This window comes from Balaenoptera musculus, chromosome 8 (assembly GCF_009873245.2).
Source record: "Balaenoptera musculus isolate JJ_BM4_2016_0621 chromosome 8, mBalMus1.pri.v3, whole genome shotgun sequence".
Taxonomy (NCBI): Eukaryota; Metazoa; Chordata; class Mammalia; order Artiodactyla; family Balaenopteridae; genus Balaenoptera; species Balaenoptera musculus.
Genome location: NC_045792.1, coordinates 84,863,776 through 84,887,103, shown reverse-complemented (window position 1 = coordinate 84,887,103; position 23,328 = coordinate 84,863,776). Strand labels below are relative to the sequence as shown.

The 23,328-nt window shown below is 57.7% G+C and overlaps 1 protein-coding gene across 3 annotated transcripts in view; it reads left to right on the top strand.

Annotated features, from left to right (window-relative positions):
* The window catches only part of ABTB2 (ankyrin repeat and BTB domain containing 2), a 181,451-nt gene extending 160,589 nt beyond the window's left edge, over positions 1-20,862 (top strand). Inside the window, exons 4-17 of one of the 3 annotated variants that reach the window (XM_036862111.1) lie at positions 216-368; positions 1,726-1,891; positions 4,792-4,881; positions 5,457-5,558; positions 7,559-7,655; positions 7,916-8,051; positions 9,869-10,098; positions 11,995-12,173; positions 12,615-12,720; positions 13,411-13,513; positions 14,067-14,157; positions 18,295-18,363; positions 19,056-19,169; positions 20,534-20,862. In XM_036862111.1, coding sequence (XP_036718006.1) covers positions 216-368; positions 1,726-1,891; positions 4,792-4,881; positions 5,457-5,558; positions 7,559-7,655; positions 7,916-8,051; positions 9,869-10,098; positions 11,995-12,173; positions 12,615-12,720; positions 13,411-13,513; positions 14,067-14,157; positions 18,295-18,363; positions 19,056-19,169; positions 20,534-20,731 — 1,834 coding nt within the window. In that variant the 3' untranslated portion in view covers positions 20,732-20,862. Of the gene's footprint in view, positions 1-215; positions 369-1,725; positions 1,892-4,791; positions 4,882-5,456; positions 5,574-7,558; positions 7,656-7,915; positions 8,052-9,868; positions 10,099-11,994; positions 12,174-12,614; positions 12,721-13,410; positions 13,514-14,066; positions 14,158-18,294; positions 18,364-19,055; positions 19,170-20,533 lie in introns of those variants that run through there. The other 2 variants (XM_036862110.1, XR_005021026.1) reach the window with 2 other exon arrangements.
* Positions 20,863-23,328: the final 2,466 nt, after the last annotated feature.

The following is a 23,328-nucleotide window of genomic DNA, read 5'->3' as shown; positions in this document are numbered from 1 at the left end:
GATTCCTTCCGAGTCCTGACAGAGTTCCTGTAGAACGGGGCAGATCGCGCTCTCCGTGAGGAGAAGAGTCAGTCCCCCTGCGCCTCCCACCGCCGGAAGGCTACAGGGGGCCCAGCTCCGCGGCTGTCCTGAGAGTGGGTGCTCAAGGGGGTCCCCTTCTGTGCTTCAGGGAGCAGCCCGCCCAGGCCTGACCCCCTCTCTCTGCTGCCTCCCAGGCCCTTCATGCTGCTGCCGCCGCTGATGGAGTGGATGCGCGTGGCCATCACCTACGCGGAGCACCGCCGCAGCCTCACCGTGGACAGCGGCGACATCCGGCAGGCGGCCCGGCTGCTGCTGCCCGGCCTGGATTGTGAGCCCCGGCAGCTCAAGTACGGACCCAGGGAGGCGGGGGCGGGGGGGGGGGTGCGTCTCCATGCCCAGCCCCCCGTACACCCTCTGCTCCCTCCTCCTCCTCCTGCATCGGGAGGGGGCAGCAGGCAGGGGCTGCAGCCGGTTCGTTCGAGCTGCTCGAAGGTGCTCTCTGCACAAGCCCACCTGTTAGGACTGATGTGTTCTGGACCTTGGCTGCCCTCGGACGCATCCTCTGCAGCCACGGGTCGGGCCCGCAGAGCAGACTCCCATTTGAATTTGGGTGGGAGAGCTTTCGCAGTCTGACTCTTCGGGCCATTTGGGGGTATGCAGCAGAAGTGGGCCCTCCTTGCTGTGGTTACCACCATTTTCTGGAGCACTTCCTAGGTGCAGGCCGGTTCTGAGCCCTTCCTTTTTACGTGCATTTTCTCAGTCCTCGTGACAACCTCAGAGAAGAAGGGGCTTTAATGCCCATGTTTCAGATGGAGAAGCTGAGGGTCAGGAGGAACAGTAACTTGTCCACAGATACTCAGCAACGTGACCATGTCCGAATTTGAACCCAGGCCCGTATGGCCCCAAGCCTGGGCTCTCAGTTACCTTCCCAGTGTGCCTCTCTTGTATTGGACTGGCCTCCTGAAGTTGTTTCAGAGAAACATTCCTCTGGCCATGCTTGACCTGGAAGAGCCTTGCTTTTTTTTTTTTTTTTTGTCTTCTTCTGTCTCCATTGCAAATGCCAGGACCTCGTTCTGTGGCAGGTACTTTTTATTCTTTGGCCTAATCACGACTCCAGGCTGAAGCCACCTATTGGAAGCTTGTGGTGTGCCCTCTGCAGACGCAGGTTTTATCTGTGACTCTCCTTGGTAGGACGGCTTGGCTGCAATGGGAGTCTGGGCCACTCTCTGCCGTCTCTTTGGCGCTTCGGGGCCTCACCAGGAAGCGCTGAGGGGAGAGGATGGAGAGGCAAGAACTGGAGCTTGGCCTCGATGACTGAGAGAGTGAGAGTGTGCCCTTCTCTGTGCAGAAACTATACAGCCAAGAGCTGTGGCCCAAGGCCAAAAAGCTGGAGCTACTTCCTCCTCAGAACAGTCCCCTGAGAGATTATGTTAGATGGGAACTTTGTCTCTGACAACTGACAGCTCCCAAGAGCTCAGAGCACGTCTTTAACGTGTTTGTAGAACAGCCGACGTACGTGCTCTTCCTGTCACCGAGCGTGACAAGGCCAGTCACTGCCGATTAGATAGTAATTCCCAGTCCTCCCCCCCCCCACCCTCATCCTCACACCACACATCAGCCTAGCACAGTTGTGTCACCTCTCATAGGGAGGCCGTGTCCTAGCAGGAAGAGCCACGCTCACACACCCCGGTCTCTTCTGCGCAGACCCGAATGCTCTTTCAGTTCCTTCCGGAGGCTGGAAGCCCGAGCGGCTACTGAAAAATTCAACCAGGACCTGGGTTTCCGCATGCTCAACTGCGGGAGGACGGACCTCATCAGCCAGGCGATCGAGGCCCTGGGTCCCGACGGGGTGAACACCATGGATGACCAGGTGTGTTGTGAGCGCTCCACCAGCCAGACTCAGGACCAGAGTCCACAAGGGTTCATGACCACTGGAGCCGGTGGCACAGTCCCTTCTGTCCCAAACCTGAGAGCCGCCCACTCAGCTCTGTGCTCTGAGAGGTGGGCTGCTTCCTGAATCGTGCCCTGCCATCCAGGTAGAATGTCAACTCAGAGACTTCCCTAACACCCCTTGGAAATCCTTTGTAACGGGGATTCTGCTTCCCCTCACTGGAAGGCTGGAGGCTGCCCCATAGGGTGCAGGGCTGAGAAAGAGCCCAGAGGAGTCAGCTTGATAGCGAGCTCTAGATCATAATCAGTGAGACTTGTATTTGGAGCATCCTGTGTGCCTGCCACGTTCCGGGCCTGTAGAAATCCTTGCCTTCACGAGTTAACATTCTAGAGAGGAGACAGATATTAAGAAACACACACACACACACACACACACACACACACACACAATACAGAGTATGTTAGTGAAAAGTGCTAAGGCGTTAAATGAAGCCAGAAGAGGGGATAGGAAGTGTTGGAGGCAGCTAACAATTTTAGGTAGAATTTAACTTGAGTTTTTTGGCTTGCTTTGTTTTTCGTTTTTGCTGTGAATAGCTAACATTTATATAGCACTCACTGTGTTCCAGGCATTGTTCTAAGCACTTTGCACAGAATAACTCATTTAATCTTGACCACAGCCCTATGATGTAGGTATCATCCCCATTTTATAGATAAGGAAACTGAGGTACAGAGGTCACACAACTAGTAAGGAGCAGAGCTGGGATTAGAAGAACCCAAGTGGTCCAACCCCAGGCTCTTCACCGCTGTGGAAGATGCAGTTTGTGTATTTGATATAGTTTTGTGAGCTCTGCAATATATAGGTAATGGGTTTCCTATATGGGTTTAGAAACCCACACAGAAGCATGAGGGAAGTTAAATGACAGCTGAAGGGTCACATAGCACTCTCAGATGAGATGACAGCATGGTAGAGAGCATGATGAGGTGCCCGGCGAACCCAAGCCAGAGTGGACTTTGACAGGTCGGGCTTGAGCGGCCAGGGAAGGCTTCCTCCTGGGGGATCTGAGCCAAGCTGGAGTGAGGGGTGATCGGATGCAACGGAGAGGAGTGGGGAAGGCATTCCAGGGAAGGGAGATGCTGGGAGCAGGAGCATCGGGGCGGGACAGTCGGGTGCGTGCTGGGACAGGGACGCTGCGGCCGAGCTCAGGGAGGCGACAGGCTGGGTCCTGGGATCTCCCCGAGGTGCCTCTGTCAGTGCAGGCTATGGGGCTTTCATCCTGGGGGGTCATCATCTTCCTCCAGCAGTGCGGTGGGGAAGCCCATGGACACTAGCCTCAGACGGACCTGGAGTTTAGTCCTCCTGTCATAGCTGTGGCAGCTTGGACAAGCTACTGTACCCCTCTGAGCCTGTCTCCTCACCTCTAACATGTGGGAATAAAGTACCCGCCCCATAGGGCTATCGTGAGGCTTTCACATCAGGCACATAGTAAATGCTCAATAAAGGTTCGTCCAGTTTTTTGTTGTCGATACAATGATGATCATCCCTGAAATCTGTTAATCAGCCTCTTTTGATTTAGCCTCTTGAGGTACCTGCAGTGGGGAGGGGCCAACACGAAAAAAGTAGTTTCTCCTTAGAAGGCTTGTAGCCTGGTTTACACTCCGAATCATGTACAGATGTGTGGAGAAAAAAGAAGTCAAGCATGTGCCAAGGGGAATAAAACAAAGCCAGATTCTCACTCGGTGGCAGTAGGCTTTTCTCTAAATGTCCGATCCTGTTTGTTCCCTCAGCCTCAGTGTCTGCAGAATGATCTGTGGGTAAACAGGCCTCTCACCCGTGATTAATCTCGGGCCATTTCTTTATCTCTGGGCACTAGGCAAGGATTTATGAGGTAAGGAGATCTTGTCTACACACAGATAACCTAATAAATAACATCACGGGGCTCCAGACAAACGCTTGCCAGCATCCAGCTGTGGAATAACACTTTCCACCGCTGCCTTTGCTATTACTGGCCACAGAGGAGATTCCCCACCAGGGAGGCAGCTCCGTTAATCGCCCACCTAAACTCAGGGAGGGATTGGGCCTCAGCTTTCAGAAAAGCTCCGAACTGCTCACAGCAGGAGATGTTGAAGTCGACCTCTCCACCCTCCGTGAGATGCCTCAAGGGAGAGCTTCGCAGCTGAGGCAGACCTGGGTTCCAGCTGAGTTCATCCTCTTACTTACTGTGTGACTGTTGGGCAAGTTAATCCCCCTCTCTGCTCCTCATCTGTGAAGTGAGGACAATAACAGAACCTCCCTAACAGGGATGGTATGGTCATTAAATGAGACGATGCATGTAAGTCACTTCACACGGTGATTTACCAGCACAGGGCCCAGGGTGGGTTTGGATGTGCCAGTGTAACATAGTATCAGTGATAGTGTCGTTGTGTTATTTTAATTAGTTAGCTTATCCTTAGTTAGCTGTACTAAGCACTTTATACATAGTAACTCATACTCTTTACAACAACCCAATGAAGTAGATACTGTTGTTATTCCCATTTTAAAGATAAAGAAACTGAGGCACAGAGGAGTACAAGTAACTTGTACAAAGTTTACAGCAGAAGTAGCCTTTGCACCGGAGTCTGGCCATAGGGCCTGTGCCCTTTGCCCTTCTGGCGACCTGTAGTGCTCATGGAAATGTCCCCTCCTCATCCTTCAGGTGTCATACGTCCAGTGGGCCTAGGAGGGGCAGGTTGTCTTTTTCAGCACAAGACACAGGATTGTTCAGGATGAGCAGCTGGTCAAGCAGGAAGACCTGGATCTGGTTTCTGGGGCAGACACCTATGGAACACGTGTCCTCGTGTTCTGTTTCCAGACAGTTTAGCATCTGCCTTTGGTTCATGTAGGGTATGACGCCGCTGATGTATGCCTGTGCCGCTGGAGATGAAGCGATGGTCCAGATGTTAATTGATGCTGGAGCAAACTTGGACATCCAGGTGAGAAAGCTCCCAAGGTCTGCACCGGGCTCCTAACCCAGCAAGAGAACACCCCAAGGTCTTCATCATCCGTGCTGGCTGTGATGTTTTGGACAACTAGACGTGTCTCAGAGGACTGAAGACGCAAGATGCACAGAGATCACAGTTAGCAAAGAGGGTTTTTCCTCAAGATTTGAACTTTCTGTCAGAGAGGAAGTGAGCTCAGAGGGGAGTCGAGCAGAGAGAATGACCATGATTCTGTTACTGTAGCACCTTTCCCATTTTATCAACCTAATCCCCAGCCATCCCCACCATCCCCACCATCCCCAGATACTTCTCGCTCTACCTCCCTCTGAGGCATAAAGTGTTCCCTCTCTGCCATCTCTCTGCCCAGGGCAGACATCACTAATTGAACATCCTTTTGAGCCTTTTCCACAGGGTACTCCAGGCAGACATTGCCAATCGAATGTAGAAAGCTCTTGAGTTGACTCCTAGTCACCATCCCTGCAGGGCTCCCCTTAGCTCAGGTGCCTATGTCACCTGCCCAGGAATGTCACTGACCTAGGAAACACTGATCATTTGTGGTATTTTTCCAGGTTCCAAGCAACTCTCCCAAGCATCCCTCCATCCACCCTGACAGCCGGCACTGGACCTCACTGACATTTGCTGTGCTGCATGGACACATCTCTGTGGTCCAGGTGAGCTCCTGCCAGGTACGCAGCGTGCCCCCAGCTTGCTGAGTGGTTTGAGCCCCAGGCGTAGCCCCAGCCTTACCTGTGTGAGCAGCAGCCTGGAGTCAGAGACACCAGAGGTGCTGGTTAAGGCTAGCTCACTTGGTCAGCAAAGACCCACCTGGTCTGCCTCCAGGGGAGCAGCCTTCAGTGTGAGGATGCATGTGAGAATTTCAGGGAGCAAGACGCAGGCCCAAGCAGTACCAGGCCTGCCTGGCGTCTCTGCATCTGTGGGTGAGTCCTGGGGCGTGCTGGAATCTGGAATCTGTGCAGGTGTGCTCCGTTTCTCTCCTCCAGTAATCTTTCCAACCCTTAGCTGTTTTCACTCCCTCCTGAGTTCTGCCGGCTCTGTACATCATGCTGTCCTTCCGGTTCTGCCCCTCCCGGGTAGCAGGCGTAGTCTCGCAGCTCCCCAGTTCCTGAAAGAGGACTCAGATTGGCACAGCTCGCCTGTCAAGCCAAGCCACACTGTGCCCACCTTGGTCCCAGGAGCTGTGGCTGGCGTGAGGAGGAGGTTCAGGCCTAGAAGTGGAAGCTGTGGATGGGGCATGGTGACACTGCCACTTGGCTCCCAGACTCCTTCACTCCTCAGGCCACAGGCCCACAGGATTCCAGACTCCTTCCTGGGAGTTCGTATTACACCCTTGCTATCTGCTGGATTGCGGGGCCTTTGAGGGCAGGGGTCAAGTCCGGCCTGTTCGTCGCTGTGCGCCCAGGCCTGGCCTATACGAGGGATGCAGTAAATGGTGGTCAGTGGGCTGACTGCCACATCCTGCCTGCTTTTTGGTGCGCGTCCTCCTAAGGCCCTGAGCAGAGTTCCACGCTAGCCCAGACTGGCCTGCAGGGCTGTGCCCTGGACTCACCTGGACTGGTGCCCATTTTCACCCTGACGGGCAGGCCTCTTCCTCTTCCACCTTGGCACACTGGCTCAGGCAGCGGTGCCCTTTCTGCCTGATGGGAGCCTCCCAGCAGCCGCCCCCATGCTCCACGCTGTGGGGAGGCTGAGAGGTCAGCCTGCGCCCCTCGGACCTGGTCTCCAGGTGACGGGGGTGCGGCGTTGCCTTAGCCGGCCGAGCACGGGCTCTGAGGAGGCTTTGGTCTCCGGAAACCTGGGAGGGTTGGAAGGCGGCTCCCTCCAGAGCAGCCGGTCAGGAAAGGTGAGATGGAGCTGAAGTCACCTCTCTGTGGCGCAGACCCACCCCTGCCCCAGGGTAGAGCCAGCCGGCTCAGCTGGAACTGGTATCTGTCAGCCCTGCCCCATCTGTCCCCTGCAAGACGTGCCCTTGCTGGAATGGGGAGAGGCCACCTGGTGTCCCAGATAGTGAGGTTCTGCCCCAGCCCCACACTTCCCAGCCTTGGGTAGCTCACCGAACCTCTCTGATGGGAACCCTAAAAGCCACTAGTTATTGAGCCCCTATGGAGAGGTGAGCACCGTTTCACTTAATCCCCAACAAGGCTGCAAGGCGGGCCTCTTTTGCATTTTCCAGATGAGGAAGACTGAGGTTTGGGGAGTTGAGGTACCTGCCCCAGGTCACCCACTGGTCTGTGGCCAGCACTGGCACTCAGCTCTAACACCTCTGCCGTTCCCATTACCTCTGCTGCCTCCAGAGCCCCACTTTCCCCCGGTTGATTGGGGGCTGGTGCCTTCTTTTCTGCTCATCTGTGTGAGTTCTTACAAAGATCACTGCGGCCAGTTTGTAGGAAACTGTTTGAAAGGTAGAAATAGCTCAGAGGTCCCTTTAGCTTAGGGGCTTGGTCCAAGGCCACAGGAGTGGAGGTGAAGATTCTAGACACTTAGAGCCCTGAAGGTAACCAGGAGTTCTAAAATTCTGGTTGCCTGGACGCCCGGGTGAGCCGGTCCTTGGTCACATGCCAGGAGGGAACTACAGGTCCCTCCCCAAAGCCTCCCCTGCACATGCCCCAGACACTTCCTACAACGTTGAAGTGTCCTCCCTGTGCCATGGCAGTTGCTGCTGGACGCCGGTGCCCACGTGGAGGGCTTGGCAGTGACCGGCGGCGAGGACAGCTACGCGGAGACACCCCTGCAGCTGGCTTCTGCAGCCGGTAGGTACACCGCTGCCCTGCGCAGTGAGGGTCCCCTCCTGCCCCACGGCGCCACCTGCTCCTCCCCGTGGTGTCACCCGGCCTGGCTGAGCTGCGCACGCAGATCCCTGTGGCGAGCCTTGAAGCCCCTCCTTCTGGGTCCCAGGGGCTCCCCTTCACCCCATCGTCAGTGTTTCTGCCACACTCACTGCCCAGGCAGGCCCAGCAGAGGGGCAGTGACACGGGCGGTGGAAGCATCCTTGGTCCACCTTGTCTTTCAGGGAACTACGAGCTGGTCAGCTTGCTGCTCAGCCGGGGCGCCGACCCCCTCCTCAGCATGCTCGAAACCAACGGCATGGCCTCCTCCCTCCACGAGGATATGAACTGCTTCAGCCACTCAGCCGCCCATGGCCACAGGTACCCGCCCGGGCTTCCTTCCCCGTGTGCTGTGGGGCATGAAGCAGGCTCTCAGGAGCAGAAGCGCTAGGCCTGGAGATCCTTCCAGAGATGGGGGCCGGGGATGGCTGCGTGCACACCGGCCGGAAAGAAGATAGGTCTTCAGGCAGCACGGGGGCCCCCGACGTTGGAGGCCCGGAGACGCTGTGTTGCTTAGAGGTCCTACAGCCAGTTCCTGGCAGACGTGGGACTGGAGCAGGCCCTCCCGTTCCCCCGTAAGGCTCTCCACCCTGCAGCCACCCAGGACCCCATCCCTTCCCGCGCCTGGGGTGCTCCTCCGGTGCCTGCAGTGGCCTGGGGCGCTAGAGGCTTCCACACAGCAGGCAGCTCCACCACGAACACGCCGCTGGGGGCTCTGCAGCAGGAGATCGCGTCTCGCTCCAGGAGCAGCTGGTGGACCTTGCTTTGCGGGGGCCAGGGCTGTGAGAGGGCAGGGGTGAGAGCAGAGCCGTTAGGCAGCTCGGGGCAGAGGGGGACAGGGAAGAGGTGAGTAAAAGGCAGAGAGGGCAGGCGGGACACCTACTTGCCGTTCTCAAGCCCGGACTGTGCCCTTGCTGTGGTCCGCTCCCAGCGTGCTTCTCCTCCCCGCCTTCTGCGCCCGGCCCCCCGCTCTCACCCATCTCCACCAGCCCTGCCCTCAGGCACCACCTCACAGGGCATGGCCTCCAGGCCTCTCTACCCCGCCCAGTGCCCGCGTTTTCCCCCCCTGCTTGTGGCCTCTTCACCCCGCGTGGAGTTGCCCCTCTGCTGATCGGCTTCCCACTCTCTCTCTGGAACACGGGCTCCTTGGGTGGGCGCGGTGGGCGCTCACCGTCACGTGCCAGCTCACGCCGGACTGGGTGCCCTGTTAAGTTGCTGAACTGACAGAGCTACAGCGGGATGACCCAGGTCCCTCGAGGGGGTCCCTGCCGGGCCTCCATCACCGAGTAGGGGAAGGGGTGGGGGAGGGGTGGGCAGGGCCGCCGGGAGGAGGCTCAGCCCCAGGTGACCTGTGGGCCTGCCCCTGCTGCAGCCTGCCCAGCGCCCCGGCCCACAGGATGTGACAGGACGAGCCTGGGGCTTGAAGCTCTGGGTCTGAGTCTTCATCCTGCTCAGTGTGACCGTGAGCAAGATGTAGTCATCGCCCACGAGTGGCGAGGTTCGTGGGATCGCTCAGGGTTAAGTGCCGCGGTACGTGGGAATATGCTGCGTCGAGCATCCAGTGTTCTACACATCTGTGTATATTAATGAATTCAGCATAAAATGCAGCTTCACTTCATTCTTATTAATGGAGGGAGAGGAAGAAATGAGTGTAAGCATGTCCTGTGTTTCGGACACTTTTACATGTGTAAAGTTGGCTGCTATTAGGAGGACTGCTAGGTATCAGGCTCTGCATTTGATGTCATCACACTGGCCTCACGTTCACCGGGAGAGCATGATGCTGATGCCCTGTCCTACAGATGACAAAGCCGTCGGGGCTCAGAGAGGCAGAACAACCTATCCGAGATCACACAGGATGGCAGAACCTGCTTGGTCTCAGAGCCCACGACTTCTCGGCCCCACCTGGATGGCAGAAGGGAGAGGTCTCCTGCACCTTCCCCTTACTCACCCAGGTGGCCAGGGATGGGGGTCGCTGGGAGCCCTGGCCCAGCCTGCCTGGGACGGGAAGACCATGAGCGCTTTGTGCCCGCAGATGCCCCGTAGCTGCCCATCTGGACCCCGCGGCGCCAGAAGGCAGCTCGGCGGGCGCCGTCCGTGGCGGGAGCCTCAGGCCTCACCCTCCGTCCCTTTACCCACAGGAACGTCCTGAGGAAGCTCCTGACGCAGCCGCAGCAGGCCAAAGCAGACGTGCTGTCCCTGGAGGAGATCCTGGCTGAGGGCGTGGAGGAAAGCGACACGTCGAGCCAGGGCAGTGGCAGCGAGGGGCCCGTGAGGCTGAGCCGGACGCGCACCAAGGCCCTCCAGGAGGCCATGTACTACAGCGCGGAGCACGGCTACGTGGACATCACCATGGAGCTGCGGGCACTGGGTGAGACCTTGCAGCGTACGGGTGCACACACACATGCACACACACGCGCACACACGTGCGCACACACGCACACACACGCACAGTCACACACACGCACGTGCACACACGCACACATGCTCTCACTCACACTCACACACACACGCGCACACACACACACACACACACTCACACACACGCTCTGCTGCTCCTCAGGCCAGGAGAGGGCCAGGTAGCTGAGCGTAGAGCGGGGCTCAATTCCCCCAGGCCTGGTGACTGACAGCCAGGACAGGAGGTGCCCTGAGCCTCAGACAGTCCTCAGTGGGGATGTGTCTCAAGAGCCTCACCCCAGCCCTGTGCCCTCAGGTCCCCCAACCTCCCTGGTCAAGTCCTGGGATGTGTAGCTCTGGGAGCATCTGTAACACTAGGGGTCTACACTTCTGGTCAACTAGATGCACTCCAGTCCCTCAGCCAACCTCCCCACCTCCTTGGGTCTGCAAGCCTGCCAACTTCTCCTTCCCTCCCGGGAAGCTGGTCAGACAGACAGACATGGGTGAGAGCCCAGCCCTGCCACGTTCGCTGGTGCTGATGATCCTCCTCTACGACTGTGGTGTCGCCACATGCAGCTCAGAGCCCAGTGCCAGCTCACCATCAGCACTCAGTGCACGATGACAGCATCGTTACTCTCCCGGGGGCCATGACACACGAACGCCCGGCGCTGGGCCAAGGCAGCAGGAGGCCACATGGCCCTGCTGTGGCAAGCCAGCCTCAGTGTTCTTCTCTGTGAAATGGGCTCCTGCATACAGTCAGTCAACCAGCGATGCTAACGTTACGCACGTCATCGTAGGGGGCAGGGGATGCCATTGGTCCTTTTTTTTTTTTTTTTTTTTTAAAGAAATTCACGTTCTTTTATTTGTTTATTTATTTATTTATTTATTTATGACTGTGCTGGGTCCCCGCCCCTCCGCGAGGGCCCCCTCCAACCGCGGCAAGCGGGGACCACTCCCCACCGCGGCGCACGGGCCCCTCACCATCGCGGCCCCTCCCGCCGCGGAGCACAGGCTCCAGACGCGCAGGCCCAGCAGCCGCGGCCCACGGGCCCAGCCGCTCCGCGGCACGCGGGATCCCCCCAGACCAGGGCCCGAACCCGCGCCCCCCGCACCGGCAGGCAGACTCTCAACCACTGCGCCACCAGGGAAGCCCCATTGGTCCTTTTTTAGCCCATGGTGAGGTGGGGGAGTAAGAAGCAATCCCTCTAATTATCAGAAACATCACTAGTTTTTGTCGTGATCTTTCCAAAGTAGTTGTAAGTTGCTCTGCGGCCCCGCCGACACACTCTAGGGAGCTGGTAAACAGTAATTACGTGGCACTGGATGTGCACAAACAGACCAGTGAGCTGGGCGCTAGGAAAAGCCCTCTGCGATAGGACGGGGTTGATTTCAGGCTTCTTGACAGGCAGGGAGCCCCTGCGTCCCCAAGCACCCTGCATATCCTCCGGGTATCCGAGTCTCCCAGGCTACCCCTCGTAATTATAATGGGTCCTCCTCCAGTAAGTAATTCCAGGGCCCAACAAGGAGTGGGGCCAGTGTGGGTGCTGGGATGGCGCTTGAAAGTCCCCAGGCTGAGCTGTGGATTTTCAGAGCTCAGGCTCCCTGCACTTGGTCCGGAGGCATTCCTCTACCTCACCTGACAGGAACCTGGGGCGCCCTCTCATCTCTCAGGGAGGCCCGTCAGGGTGAACGGAAGCTTTCCTTACTGGCTACACTGAGGGGGCTGGGGGCTGCCCCCTGCTCTGCAGACACTGGGCGCATCGCAAGAGAGCCTGCCAGGAAGGGGTTCGTCGGGAGGTGGGCTCGGTGGGCCCTGCGGGGAGCGCTCTGCCCAGGGGCTGACTGCTGCCCTTTCCCTGCCCGGGCCCAGGCGTCCCCTGGAAGCTGCACGTCTGGATCGAGTCTCTGAGGACGTCCTTCTCCCAGTCTCGGTACTCGGTGGTACAGAGCCTCCTGCGGGATTTCAGCTCCATCAAGGAGGAGGAATACAACGAGGAGCTGGTGACCGAGGGCTTGCAGCTCATGTTCGACATCCTCAAGACCAGCAAGGTGAGTGTCTCCGGGCAGGTCCCTGCCCCAAGCTCAGAGAACCCAGGCTCCAGAGCCCGCGGCCCCAGCAGACCATGGGACGGACACGGAGACCTACGCATAGGCAGACAGACACAGGGACAACCCCTCACATGGACAGATGGACACAGGCACCTTCACGCACGCGGGTGGACGCCCACCCCACACACACACGCGCACCGCTTGGCTGCAGAGGCCGTGGATTTGTCTGGGCTGGAGCCCGGCCAAAAAAGCGATTTGGGGAATCAGTGTTGAAGGGACAGGCCTCCCTCACCAGGCCACCTACAGGAGGAGCAAAAGGCAGCGGCTGCTCTGATCCTGGCCTGGACTTCTGAAGTTGGCCCGATGTATCGGGAGCTGTAAACAGACGGCCACAGGATGGGGCGTTGAGCTCACGGCCCCTCCCTGCCTCTCCCCCCACAGAACGACTCTGTCATCCAGCAGCTGGCTGCCATCTTCACACACTGCTATGGCAGCAGCCCTATCCCCAGCATCCCCGAGCTCCGCAAGACCCCGCCGGCCAGGCTAGGTGAGGCCTTCCCCACCGGCCACCCATGCTTGCCAGGCCTCCCTCCCCTCCCCTCCTCCTCTCCCCTCCCCTCCCCTTTTCGTTTCGTCTCCCCTCCCCTCCCCTCCCCCCTCCCCTCCCCTACCCCCCTCCCCCCTCCCCTCCCCTCCCCTCTCCCCTCCCCTCCCCCCCCCTCCCCTCCCCTCCCCCTCCCCCCTCCCCTCCCCTCCCCCCTCCCCTCCCCTCCCCCCTCCCCTCCCCTCCCCTCCCCCCTCCCCTCCCCTCCCCTCCCCCCTCCCCTCCCCTCCCTCCCCTCCCCCCTCCCCCCTCCCCCTCCCTCCCCTCCCCTCGTCCCCTCCCCTCCCCCCTCCCCTCCCCTCCCCTCCCCTCCCCCTCCCTTCCCCTCCCCTCACCCTCCCCTCCCCTCCCCCCCTCCCCTCCCCTCCCCTCCCCTCCCCTCCCTTCCCCTCCCCTCCCCTCCTCCTCTCCCCTCCCCTCCCTCCCCTCCTCTTCCCTTCCCTCCCCTCCCCCCCCTTCCCTTTTCCTCTCCCTCTCCTTCTCCTCTTTGTCCTCCTTGCCCTTTCCAAGTGCCATGGCCTGGCCTCAGTTTCTCTGCTCTCCACATTCCCCACCCCATCTCCCCCCAACACACACGTAAGACACCCCCGGAGGCAGGCTCCTCAGTCACCCCCTCTCCTTCCCTACTGGCAGATCCTCACTTTTTGAACAACAAGGAGATGTCGGATGTGACCTTCCTTGTGGAAGGAAAGCTGTTTTATGCACATAAAGTCCTGCTGGTGACAGCTTCTAACAGGTAGGCAACCCGGGTAATGAAGTCTCAGCTGCCGGGAGGCTGGGCAGCTTCATGTAGATACAAGGTGATGGACAGGCCGTAGAAGAGCTTCTCGCTGGGGCTGCACCCCAAGCCTCGGCCCCCCCCAACAGGGAGGTCACGGAGCGCGGAGGCCTCATCCACCCCACGGCGGGCACGGGACAGGTTGACAGAGGGACAGTCGAGATGGGACCCAGAGTTCTCCAAGAGGAGCTCTGAGGCTGTATTCTTCCTGGCTAACTTGCTGCCTTTGATTATTAGAAAACATAAATGTTCTGGCACGAAAGTCAGTTTTCCAGCCGCAGGCGTCACAGTCACTCATCTAGGGGGCAGCAGGGACAGAATGGGGCTCAGCCCAGCCATCTGGACGATGTAAAACGTCACTCGCCGAGAATTATTTTGAGAGCACGGCAGTAATTTTTAAAATGCTCCTGTGCCCTGGTGGCCAGTCAGGTGGTGGACGGTGCCGTTGCCACACGGCCATGGAGTGAAAGTCACGTTCAAGCCCCGTCCTGTCTCATCTCCTTGGCTCCAGGTTCAAGACACTGATGACCAATAAATCAGAACAAGATGGCAACAGCAGCAAAACCATTGAGATCGGTGACATGAAGTACCACATTTTTCAGGTATGTGGACCTCAGTGCTGCACGCTTCTCAGGGGATGCCCCCTCCCCCCCAGGAGCCCCACCCTGGCTCGTCCGTCTGGGCGGGAGCAGCCGTGAGTCGGTCATAATCTTCCCCTCCGTCCCCAGTGCCTTCTGTGTTTTGCTGAATCTCAGTGGTCAGGTTGGAGCATCTAGGTTTTTCCCAGGCAAAGGTAGCCGTTCCATTGTGACTTTGTAGCTTCAGAGCCTGTCTCGTGGGCCCTGAGCTCTAACCACTGGGTGAGGGGTCTGGGCAGACTGATGGACGTGTAAGGACAGGCGCACACCACACGTGCAGCCTGTGAGTCCTTGCTCCCCGGAGTGAGCTCCCAGAGTACAGACGTTGCCCGCGTGCTTGTTGGGAATGCAGAACCTCAGACCCCACCCCAGACACCCCACATTTTAACAAGACCCCGGTGGGTGGAGGGTGACATGCGCGTGCGCTGGTGTAAGTCACGTCACTCCTCCCGAGCGTCCGACCCCAGCCATGCCGGCCAAGCAGAAAAAGCCATGGTGAGCCCATCCTGGGTGTGGAAGATCCAGGTCAGGACTTTCGATCTCTAAGCTTCGGAGAACCTCAGAGGTTGCGTAATGGAAACTCCACAGGCTGGCCACCAGGGGTGGCAGGTGGGGTCTGGAGGAGGCTGGCTGGGGTCTATGCTGAACCCCAGTGGGGAGCTCCTTTCTAGAAAGTGATCTCCAGGCTGCAGGCATGACCCTCAGGGGCTGAGACTGAGGCCAAGAGGCAGCTGGTGGGTGGGTCTAGGACCTGGCCTTGCACAGGACAGGCTTGTGACTTAACAGACCCTGCCCTCCACGAGACAGGGTTATGAATTAATGGTATAGGTGTGGTGAAGAAGGCACTGGGAGAGCAGGACAGATCATCTAACCCAAAGCTGCGGAGAAGGAAGTTTCTTGGAGGATGAGGGCAGCCAGCCAGGTATCGGGGGCTCCAGGTAGAGGAAGAAGTGCACGCAGGGTCCGAAAGCCAGAGACCACGACCTGCTCAGGAAATGCCCTCTGGCCTAGTCCTGGCAGCGATTCAGAAGAACATTCAGAAATGAGGCTGAAGCTGCCCCCAGAAGCCATAGCATGAAGGGCCTGAGCTTTAACCCAAGGACAGATGGAAGCTACTAAGAGGTCACCATCATCACAGACACTGAGCCAGGCATGGTTCCAAGTGCTCTGCCCCTGTTCTTCAGTTAAGCTTCACAGCACAGTCCTAGGAAGTACAGGTTTGTTAGCCCCTCTTGGTAGATGAGGGGTCACAGGCACAGAGAAGTTTAGTAACTTGTCCAAGGTCACAGAGCTGAGAAGTGACGGAGCCAGGATTCAATCTTAGGGTGTGTGGAATGGTCCAGTTTGCATTACCTCGCTCACTCTGGAGGGTGAGGAAGGGACTGGAGGGGGCATGACTGCAGCCAGGGGACCAGTTAGGAGGCTGTTGAGAAATCCAGCTAAGTGATGATGGTGACCAGGTAGTGACAGCAGGATGAAGGGAAGTGGGCGAGGGGAGAGTGGATGGAACTCGGCAACTCAACAGGGTGGGAGACCCAGGGTCTGGCATAGGGTGTCTCTCCTCCCCCCCTTTTCCTGTCCCTTGAGCCAAACTCACTGGGGAGGGGAGCAGCTCTAGAAACTTACTTGGCTAAGAAGCCCGAAGTCCAGGTGAGTTGGAGCATGAGGTGGGGTCAGGCTCTGACACAGGAGGCGGGGCTGAGAAGGGATGGGGCGGGGTGGGGGGCAAGGGCACACGTGCGGCACGGGTGACCACTGCCATCAAGGCTGCATTCACTCAGCAGGGGAGGATGCCTGTTCCAGGACAGGCTGGGCAGCCCTTGATGACTTCTCGGGGTTGTCACGAGGGTAGACGGGGACAACAGGTCTAACATTGGGGCACACATGAGCCTGGGCATGTTAGCCTCTGGCCTCGCCCCAGGGGTCCTCTGGGGACAGAGCTCTGCCATCAGTGGGGGGAGCCCGAAGCCATCAATCCAGGGCCAGTGCACCCTAAAAAAGCCTAAAAGTTTCAGAGCAGCCCCCAAACGTCTCATTGGCTCTCACAGCACGAGGAGAAATGGCGGTCATTATTTGTTTTCTAGAGCAGGAAACAGAGGCCCAAGGAGATCTAAGCAGTGCTATCGTCCAATAGAAAGATAATGCAGGCCACATAGGTAATTTAAAATCGCTTAGTAGCCACAGAAACAAAAAGAAACAGATGAAATGAATTTTAATAATATTATTTAACTTAATGTAGCCAAAATAGTATCATTTCAACATATAAAAAATCAATGAAATGTTTTACATACTTTTTTTCACACTAAGTGTTCGAAATCCAGTTTTGACACAACACGTGTTAATCCAGAGCAGCCACATTTCAAATGCTCAAAAGCCACACCTGGCCAGTGGCTATTGCATTAGACAGCACAAGTCTAGACACTTGCCAAGGTCACTGCCGACTAAACCCAGGCCTTTGGGGGAGAGCCCTGCCATTCTGACGTGGCTCTTGACCCCAGGCCTGTCCCTGCAGCATCAGCGGCCTCCCTGTGGTCACATTCCTGGTGGCCCACTCTGGGCAGGAGGAAGCCTGGCAGCTCCTGCAGCTGGTCCCGACCGCTGCTCACAGGGAGCAGCCCTTTGGGCGGCCAGTCCAGCCCCACAGGCTGCCTGCCAGCAGCCCAGCTCCCTCAGCCAGCCTCCAGAAGGGCAATTCGGGTCTGACTTCTGTGGACTCGGATGCATTCAGGTGACCTCGGGGAGATCCACATGCCACAGACGGCTGGGCCTGGCCAAAACCAGCTACCAAATGCAGCAGGAGGCTGCCTTCCAGGCCAGGGAGGGGAGCTGCAGGCTGTCACCTGTCTCCCAGCCTCTGTCCCTGGGCCCCTTCTCACCTAGGGGCTGCCCTGAGGCCATCCCTTAGCAAAGAATCCCTGCAGATCTGACCTCCCCCACTCCCAGCCCTGGGCATTCAGCGCTGTCCTGCTGGTGCTGTGCTCAGCACCCACTCAGCTCCCAGCATGGGGATGGCAGAGGAAGGCAGGCGTGGGCCCACCTGAGGTACCACCTGGAGCCGTGGGACACATGGACACATATGTCTAACTGTAGGATCGCCACGTGAGCTCCAGCAGGGGCTGGGGAAGGCCTTTGGGGGCCCCCGCTCCTCTGAGGGGGAGAGACTGATGTCTCCTGGACAGGCCTTGGGCCTGGGGGAGGCTGGCGGGCCCTCCCCACTCCCCCCCTCCCCCAGGTTGGGCTCCTCTCCTCTGGTGCCGCTTCCAGCCTGGGGGCCAGTCCTAACAGAGCCTGACTGTGCTGGCTGGAGCCGTGTTTACTTACACACTTGCCAGCTCCTTGCTGGGGCTGTTTCTTCAGCCAACCAGGGGGAATCATTTTTCTTTTTCCAACTGGGAAACTCCCCAGTCTCCAGCGTGATGGCAGAGCTTGTAACTCAGACCTCAGCGGAACTAAACGTAGCCTCCCTCCCCGCAGGCCGCCTCCTGTGGTGTCCCAGGGCCCTGTGCTCCCAAGAATCCTGAAGGTCCTGGGCTGGTCAGCAAGGTGACCTCTGGACCAGATCCCTGTCCCAGCTCTGCACCTTACTTTCCAGGAGGGAGTCGGGATCTGGCTGTCACCTCCACGTGGAGGCCTAGCGCAGACAGGGAGGTCAGGAGTTGGGATCCTGAGGGTGGCCCGTCAGACAGTTGCCCCCTCAGAGCCCCACCTCCCCCTCTCCCAACCCCATACTTAGAATTTCAGTAAGAGGAGAAACGAGCGGCGTGGTGCCTGGTGAGCTGGAAGGGTTCTGGGGAGGGGGGCTGAGCCCCCCTCCCTGGCCTCAGTTTCCCCAGCTGTGAGTAGTATCTGCCCTCCTGGGCTCACAGGGCTGTCGTGAGGATTGAAGTGAAACCACTCTGTGGAAGGAAGCTTGCCACACGCATTCCAGCGAAAACACAAAAATGTCTGATGAGAGTCGGGGGAGGTGCAGACGTCAGCACACAGAGGTCAGGGGGCACCACGAGGCCGGCAGCGGCTGGAGTGGCACTCCGGGGGTGCCGGGTGAGGACTTCGGTGCTGTGGGTCCATCTGGCGCTCACACGGGGCCTCTCCTCCCTACAGATGATGATGCAGTATCTGTACTACGGGGGAACAGAATCCATGGACATCCCCACCGGCGACATCCTGGAGGTGAGGACCTGGCCGGTCTGCCCGGCCCCAGGGGGAGGAGCAGGGAGGCCGTGAGCCTGGCCCCCAGTCCCGCCATGCCTGTGTCCCCCGCCTGCGACGTCTTCCAGGTCTCAACCCCGCTCTCAGAAACACAGCACTTGGAGAGATGAGGAGCGAAGGCAGGTGGCCTCTGCAAGGACCTCCCGGCTCCCTGCTGGTCCTTGCTCTTCTGGCGACAGGAAGCGCCGTTCCGGGAGAGTGTGGGAAATTGTGCACCCACGGAGCCCGGCCTCCCGGGCCACACCTCGGGGTTAGAAAGGGCCACCCCTGAGGATGGAAGGCCCAGGAGGATCACAAGGCAGGGAGGCCTTCCCCTCACCAGGTCACTGCTCAGGGGACGGACCCACTGCTGGCCGGGCACCTGGCTACAAGGTCACGTAGATGAGCAGGCAGCTTATAGCTGAAGGCCTCCTGACGTCAGAAATCCCAACCAGCGTCTGTCACCCATCCGGTGCCTCCCGAGGTGTCCCAGCCAATACGCAGATAGCCTAGAGTAGAAATGAATCTAGGCCGTCAGACTTGACTGGCAGTGGGGGAGGGCCCTGGAGGTCGGGAGGAAGCAGAGCACACAGCACAAAGCAGCTGTCTGTTCCATGATGCCTGGGCCGCAGACCTGGCCACGCACACCCACGGCCTCCTTTGCCTCCTGCCAGCTGCTGTCAGCTGCCAGCTTGTTCCAGCTGGACGCCCTGCAGCGGCACTGCGAGATCCTGTGCTCCCAGACCCTGAGCGTGGAGAGCGCCGTGAACACCTACAAGTATGCCAAGGTGAGGACCCCTGATGCCCGCCGGCTGCCTCCCAACACACACTCTGCTCCACTGTGGCCTGGCTGGAAAATGCAGGTGGCCAGGCAGCTTTGAAGGGCACTGTAAGTCCCTCTGCAGCCTGGCGTCACTGCCGCCCAGTGGGGCAGCATAGCAGCTTGGGAGCTGAGCCATGAGCCGGCTGGATCCCAGTTCCCATCCCAGCCGTGCCGCGCCAGGCTGTGAGACCTGGGGCAAGGAGCTGAGCCTGAGTCAGATCAGTTCCCCAGGCACTACTTGATTTTCCCCCCAGCACGGTCCTCCTTAGTCTTCCTCCTCTCAGCAAATGCCATGGTCATCTGCCACACCTAGAAACACTCCTGAAACACATCAGCAGTCCCTCCCCTTCCCTCCATCACCATTGCCCCCTCTCTTGGGCAATTGCTGCCCTGGCCTCCACACTTCCTGGCTTTCACCCTGCAATCCACAAGACTCTTGGAAAAGTATAAAGGCCGTATCACTCCCCTACTTAAACCCTCCAAAGGTTTTCCACTGCAAACTAAATAAAATCCAGCCCTTATCTGTCGCCCATTACGAGGGCCCCAGGACCCTGTCCACATCTCCCCTTCCGATGCCTCCCCTCTGCCTTCACCCAGCCACGCGGCCCACGTCTCCTCCTCAACTCGTTCCCACCCCAGAACTCCTGCGATCTCTGTCCGCTCCTCCGGTGAAGCTCTTCCCAAGCCCTGTTGACTTCCCCAGGCCTCCCCCGAGTCACACACCTCTCTGCCCCTTCACCCACTCTCACTTCCTCACAGCACTGACCACACTCTGTGGTTTCCTGGCCTGGTTGGTTCCTTGGCTTCCCTGTCTTCCTGAACTGGAACATCAGCTCTGAGACAGCATCGCAGACCCGGGCCTCGAGGCCTGCGCCCAGCGCCTGGCCCAGAGCGGGCACTCCATATTTGTTGACCTAAAATAGTTACTGAGCATTTACCAGGTGAACGCTCGTGTGCTGGGCCTTGTGCCGGACATCCCACAGAGGGCAGTCCCTGCCCTTAGTGAGGGAGCTGCCAATCCAATAGGGATGACTGGCATTCAGCAAGCCGTCACCAGCGGGACCTAGGCCAAGAACAAGATTTCAGGGATGTTCCTGGTGGCACAGCTGGGATTTGAACCCCGATCAGTCTAACCCCAAGGAGAGGCTTATGGAAGGAATTCAGATAAGGGGCCAGTCACCCCGAGATAGGACATGCCTCCCCCAGGTTGAGGCTTGAAGCTGGGCCTTAACCCATGGGTACTATTTGGAGGTGAGGGTAGGGGGAGGTTTCAGGCAGGGCTGTGCTGACGCAGTGGGCCTCACCCCCCTCCCTCTCCCTGCCCCACAGATCCACAGCGCCCCCGAACTGGCCCTGTTCTGCGAGGGCTTCTTCCTCAAGCACATGAAGGCCCTGCTCGAGCAGGACTCCTTCCGGCAGCTCATCTACGGCCGCAGCAGCAAAGTGCAGGGCCTGGACCCACTGCAGGACCTGCAGAGCACCCTGGCCGAGCGCGTGCACTCTCTCTACGTCACCTCACGGGTGTGAGGTTGGGGGACGGCTGGCTCTGGGCCGGGCTCTGTCGCCAGGCATCCTAGCGGGTGGGAAGGGCCGGGAGCAAGTGCTTCCCGGGGTGTCTGGGCCAGCACGTAGCCAGGGCCTGTGGACACGCTGGGGCCCTGCTGGGTGGAGGCTGGTTACAGGCCCTCTTGGAGCCAGACCCGGGCAGGACCAGAGCTAACCACTGGCTCAACCAGTGATGGGCCAAAGGCAGGTGTGGCCAAAAGGTGGCCCTTCCCCCAACCCCTCCCCGACACCTACCGCTCACACCTTGAGGGCCGCAACGCACGCACCCTCGTGTGATGCTGATTCAGCTCTGCTCAACACAGCTTCAGATCGTGCCTCCCCCCGGGGCCTCAGGCAGCTCAGACTGTCCTAACTGGGGCTTTCCGGGGGTGTGGGCATCCCTATGAATGTACAGAATGTATGTTCTGTTTGGGCCCCGGGCCATTTCAGTCAAAACTTGGTATTTTCCCTCAATGTCACGTCAGAAATACTGCCCAAACCCCGAACTTATGCAGGGCTGTGCCTTTGAAAGACTTGATGTGGGCCTCCAGGGGGCCAGGGATCGTGCACAGAGGGTCACTTTGAGTCCATTTTCAGTCCATTCTCTTGGTGTCTGGCCTCACAGAGGCCCTCCTCTGGGGGGACGGGGTGCGGGGGGACTCACCATCCTGCTCAGTGAGTGGTAGAAGGCAGTTAGTTCCCCTGAATGCCTTTCAAGCTTTTGGTCTGAGCCAAGAGTGGCATGGGGTACAGTGGAGGAGCCTGGTGGCCTCAGCTTTTGTTGCTGCTGCTGTTTTCAGGGTCGATGCTGAAATCCCAAGCCTAGAATCAGGCTGCCTCTGTGGGCTCCGGAGGCAGAGCCCTAAACGGCCCCCCTGGTCCAGTTTCTCCAGTGAAAAAGTCCTTTAATTTGGATTGGAGAGCAGGGCCCACACTTCCCATTGGGAACTGCGGGTCTTCTTGGGGAATTAAAGGACGGGGCATGGGTGGAAGGCAAGGACTGGGAGAGGAGGCCCTTCTACTTCTTCCCCACTACCTGCCGCTGACATTCTCTAGGCTCCAGGCTCTCCTGGGGTGGAGACAGACACAGCGCTGGGCCTAGACCCTTGTCGTATTTATGGGCCAGACACTGGGGGAACCTTCTGGACAGCTTGTGCTGGATGTCGCCTTCAGCTGTCTGGCCGTACCTTAGAAACTATTTATTCACCAGAAGCCCCAGGCACTTTAGGAGGTGTCACTTCGGTCACCTTGAAAAACCCCTGGGGGCTTGCAACCCTGGAAAATATTTTCAACTAGCTGCTTGAGCTGGATGTACAAAGGAATAGGCGTTATTTTATTGCTGTAATATTGTACAATACTGTAAGTATACATTAATGTTGTCACTTATTGTAAATGTACTATGGTTTTATTAACAATAAACACTTATTAACAATGACCTTGGCCTCATGGCTCCTGACTGACAGAGGGTTATCCAAAGTTCAGAGCTGGGGAGGAGCCCATTTAGGACCAGGAAGAGAACCCAGAGCTGATTCCCTGGTTACTTGGGGCACCCATGTCTCAGAGGGAAAGAACCCCTGCTGGAAGCTGTGCTGTGGCCACCTGCCAACCCCTGCCCTACCCCACTTAGTACCTCAGCCTCAGTCCAGCCCTCGCTGGGCCTTAGTTTTCCTGTTCTGTCCAACGGGGTAGGTGTGTTCCCATTCGTTGAGCACTTACGTGCCACTGAGCTGGACTGGAAGGACGGGAACACAATGCCAGGAATGAGACAGCTGTCAGTCAGATTCTTCACAGAACTGGAACAAACAATCCTAAAATTTATATGGAACCACAAAAGACCCAGAATTGCCAAAGCCATCCTGAGGAAAAAGAAAGCAGGAGGCCTAACCCTCCCAGACTTCAGACAATACTACAAAGCTACAGTAATTAAAACAACACGGTATTGGCACAGAAACAGACATATGGATCAGTGCAACAGAACAGACAGCCCAGAAATAAACCCACTCACCTATGGTCAATTAATCTTCAACAAAGGAGGCAGGAATATACAATGGAAAAAAGACAATCTCTTCAGCAAGTGGTGTTGGGAAAGCTGGACAGGCACATGCAAATCAATGAAGTTAGAACACACCCTCACACCATACCCAAAAATAAACTCAAAATGGCTTAAAGAGTTAAATATAAGACATGATACCATACAACTCTTAAAAGAAAACATAGGCAAAACATTCTCTGACATAGATCATACCAATGTTTTCTTAGGTCAGTCTCCTAAGGCAACAGAAATAAAAGCAAAAATAAACAAATGGGACCTAATCAAACTTAATAAGCTTTTGCAAAGTAAAGGAAACCATCGATGAAACAACCTACAGACTGGGAGAAAATATTCACAAATGATGTGACCAACAAGGGCTTAATTTCCAAAATATACAAACAGCTCATACAGCTCAATATCAAAAAACAAACAAACAACCCAGTCGAAAAATGGGCAGAAGACATGAAGAGACATTTCTCCAAAGAAGACATACAAATGGCCAATAGGCACATGAAAATATGCTAATTATTAGAGAAATGCAAATCAA